This window comes from Sinocyclocheilus anshuiensis, unplaced genomic scaffold (genome assembly GCF_001515605.1).
Source record: "Sinocyclocheilus anshuiensis isolate Anshui unplaced genomic scaffold, SAMN03320099.WGS_v1.1 scaffold1251, whole genome shotgun sequence".
In the NCBI taxonomy this organism is placed as follows: Eukaryota; Metazoa; Chordata; class Actinopteri; order Cypriniformes; family Cyprinidae; genus Sinocyclocheilus; species Sinocyclocheilus anshuiensis.
The window spans coordinates 868,189-871,561 of record NW_015539970.1 but is presented as its reverse complement, the minus strand read 5'-3'; the positions used below and the strand labels follow the sequence as shown (position 1 = coordinate 871,561).

General features: G+C 37.3%; 1 protein-coding gene across 7 annotated transcripts in view; it reads left to right on the top strand.

Moving 5' to 3' along the window:
- Nucleotides 1–3,373, top strand: part of LOC107687082 (tRNA dimethylallyltransferase, mitochondrial-like) — a 74,058-nt gene that overhangs the window by 49,996 nt on the left and 20,689 nt on the right. For all 7 annotated transcript variants that reach the window (XM_016484246.1, XM_016484251.1, XM_016484250.1 and 4 more), the window contains one exon: nucleotides 1,669–1,778. In XM_016484246.1, the coding sequence (XP_016339732.1) occupies nucleotides 1,669–1,778 (110 nt within the window). The remainder of the gene's footprint in view (nucleotides 1–1,668; nucleotides 1,779–3,373) is intronic.

Sequence of the window (3,373 nt, the reverse complement as noted above, 5' to 3'; positions counted from 1 at the left end):
AAAGTCTCAATGTCCAGTTAAGTTTCAGATGCAAAGTCAAAAGTCTCAATGTCCAGTTAAGTTAAAAAAAAATAAATAAAAATATAGCAATGTTCATCAAAAGTGGAAAAATTCAGTCCATGAAGAAAGGAAAAGAATTGTTTGATCCAGGGAAAATCCGGGTAGCAAAACTTGGAAAAACTCTAAACAAATATAGTTTGGTCCTACCAGATCGACAAATTTCACTATTTTTCTCCGTTTCCAGGCACGGAATGATGGGATGGCTCGCCAGTCCAAACCGGAATACGAGTATTCAGCAAGGACAGGATTCAGGATCTCAATTCTCAACAAAGACAAAAAAATATTTTTAAAAAACCCGGCCAAGGAGAAATGTATCAGAAAAAATAAATAAATTAAGTATTCCTCCGAAGAAATACTGATTAGGCTCTATTTCATCAGCTTCTTGTTGCGTCTCTTTCAGTGCTGTTTCTTGTCGTGTCTTTCTCAAAGCGTGAGCTTTTAAGAGTTAATATCTCACTAATCTGGGTCTTAATTTGTTAATCTATTGCTGGATCATTAAACTGTATTTTCATTGAATTCGCGCTACTGAGTCTTCTCTCTTTCAAGTTCGCTCTCGTTCTGTCTGCTCGTGCACTACCCCCCACAAGGGGCTGAGCTCACCTTTCAACTCCCCAATTAAGAATCATTCAGGAACTTTTTTTTTCCTTTTTACTTGTAGTGTGATCCTTCTACATATTTATCTTTCCTTTCTAAATATTATAGCAATAATAATTAGATAAAATTTCAATTAAATATTAGGGACCTAGATTAATGATCTGGGTTACATGAGCCAAGCATTGGGTTGGGTTATTGTACAGCCAACAACAACCCTAAATGTTGAACTTCGGGACCTAACTTGCCCTGCACCATTTGTGTTGCTGACATGAATGATGCATCAAATTATGAGAAGAGATTGACTGTTACAGTGGGATCAAAACCTTTTGTCTAGATCCCAAATATCATCTAGGGACCAGAATAACATAGAGACATGGACCCAGAACACCTTAATAAACTGAATATTTTCTGTTTTATGTGTGTGAGACAGTTTTTTCTTTCTTCTGCATGTTTAACGTATGGGCCTCTCATTATCTGTGCATGTCTGCTGCATTGTGCGTGGATCAATAGCGTTGAGCGAGGTAGAGTGAGGTCGTCTCTGCTGACAGTGTCAGAATGCTGTTTGAGATTATCGAGCGACAGTGATTCAGCAGGTTCAGGCTGCTGCAGGCCCTCCCTGCTTCTCCATACTGATTCCCTGCACCACACCACCAGACATATTCAGTACCTTTATTCCCTTTTGCCTTTAACATTTTTAAATTTGTTAGATTAACAAGTTTATAGATCCTATGATAGTTTTTTGACTTTACATCCTTGTGTGTTAGCTTTTCCTCCTATAACCAGCAAATCATGGCCATTGTTTTCCCCAATGCACTCAAGCTGGAAGTTAAGGAAAGTAATTTATTCATTAGCCTAAGATTTAACATTAACTTTTCTCAATTAGATTTAGTCAAGAACATCAGCTGGGTGCACGGTGTTCACACCATTAGATTGCACCATGATTATTCTGCAAGTTTAATCAAGATGCTATTTCATCAGTGTCGTCTTTTGTCAATTTGTCTTCTGAATTTTCAGGACCTGCTAGCAATGTGCCACCAGTTTACGGTTTGGATGTGACAGACGTGACCAATTGGGAGACTACTGTACTTACTCCTGCTTTAGAGATCCTGGACTGCCTCCAAAAGGTTTGACTTGTTTTCTTTCTTTTTAGTTGGCAAATTATGTCTCCTTTACACTCCACTGATCATCATTTGTCTTGTGAATATTAGGGCTGTCAGTCAATTAAAATTTTTAATCTAATTAATTACAGGGTGCTGTGATTAATTAATCGAATTAATCACAAACTAATTTGGCTGTAAAAATACCCCCCAAAAATAATTTAAAGCTATTATCATGTTAAATCTTTAGGCTATACTGGTGAAATGATACTCTAAAGAAGAAACTAAAACTACCAGCATGTGGCGGTAAATGTCTTTTTGAGTCGATTCGTTCAAATGGCTGATTCATTCAGGAATTCAGTAAATGTCTCTCTCGTTGAATCATTGATTCACATGATTCGTTGCAAAACGCAGATTCATTCAGAAACTAAACACCGCTGTTTTGCTCGGAGACGCACAACAATTATGCTGTGGCTTTTTGTGGCTGAGGTAATTTTTTGTGGCTTTTTTTTTTTTTTTTTTTGGCTGAGGTAATATTTTCGTTGGCAAAATTGAATAAAAACACACAATATTGTTTTTAAAATACAGCACAATAATAACTTCTTATTTACTGAACTGTTGTATAAAATCACATTTGCGCACTGTGTGTGTGACCTTCGTGACAAAAACAGCATTCGTGTGATATTTATCTCGCTGCTCATGAGATATTGCTTATCATATCATATAAATATGAGACAAAAACGCATACAGGGGCATTTTTGCACCAATATCTTGATTTTTTTAAATTTTTTTATTTTAGGGCATAACTAGGGATGGGTACTGAAACTCTGTATTTAATCGGTACCGGGGCTAAATTATGAAAGACCGGAGTATCGATAAGCTCTGACGTTAACGGTTCTGCTATCGGTACTGGAAAAATGAATAAAACACACATACATTTATTATTGCTATATATACATTATCTTGAAAATTCTATCTCACCAGAGTCGCCAGCTGTTTTTCAAACATTTGTCTATGATGCATTTTTGCTATTCGCAATTCAGAAGCGAGATCGTGCCCACGCGGAGGAGCTTCAGCACGCGCAACATGAAAGCCCTTTTTAATTATGATAGAAGAGAGAACTACACATTCAAACATCTGCTTACACTTTAGGCCTGTGGCTGTTTTATTAAGCTAATTTTATTTTTTTATTTCGATTTTGGCTTCTAAGGATTATACAAAAGAAGACATGAGGTAAAGCTATTAAAAACTAGCTGCGTTTCGTATTGTGCAACTTCTTTCCCTTCACAGCGGTGCGCATTCATTCCTCCCTAAAACCCAAACTTAACGTCAGAATCAGCTCAATCGGTGATTGTTGTAAAATGCCGTCTTTACTGTTGCTAAATTGCGGGACATGTTTGATAATAAAACGTTGAAAGCACAATCCGCACAAGAGACGCTGTTCCTCAGGCCGAAATGTGTGCGCGCGGCGCGCTACAAAACGGACAAACAAATTACACTTTGAGCTTCAGGCGCATGTCCAATCGATCAAATAGACAAAAAAATGTCAAAATGGCCGGCTTGGAGAGTATTTACTTAAACACAGTTTATGTCTTAAGTGGAGGAGAACAGTTGGGAGAAAA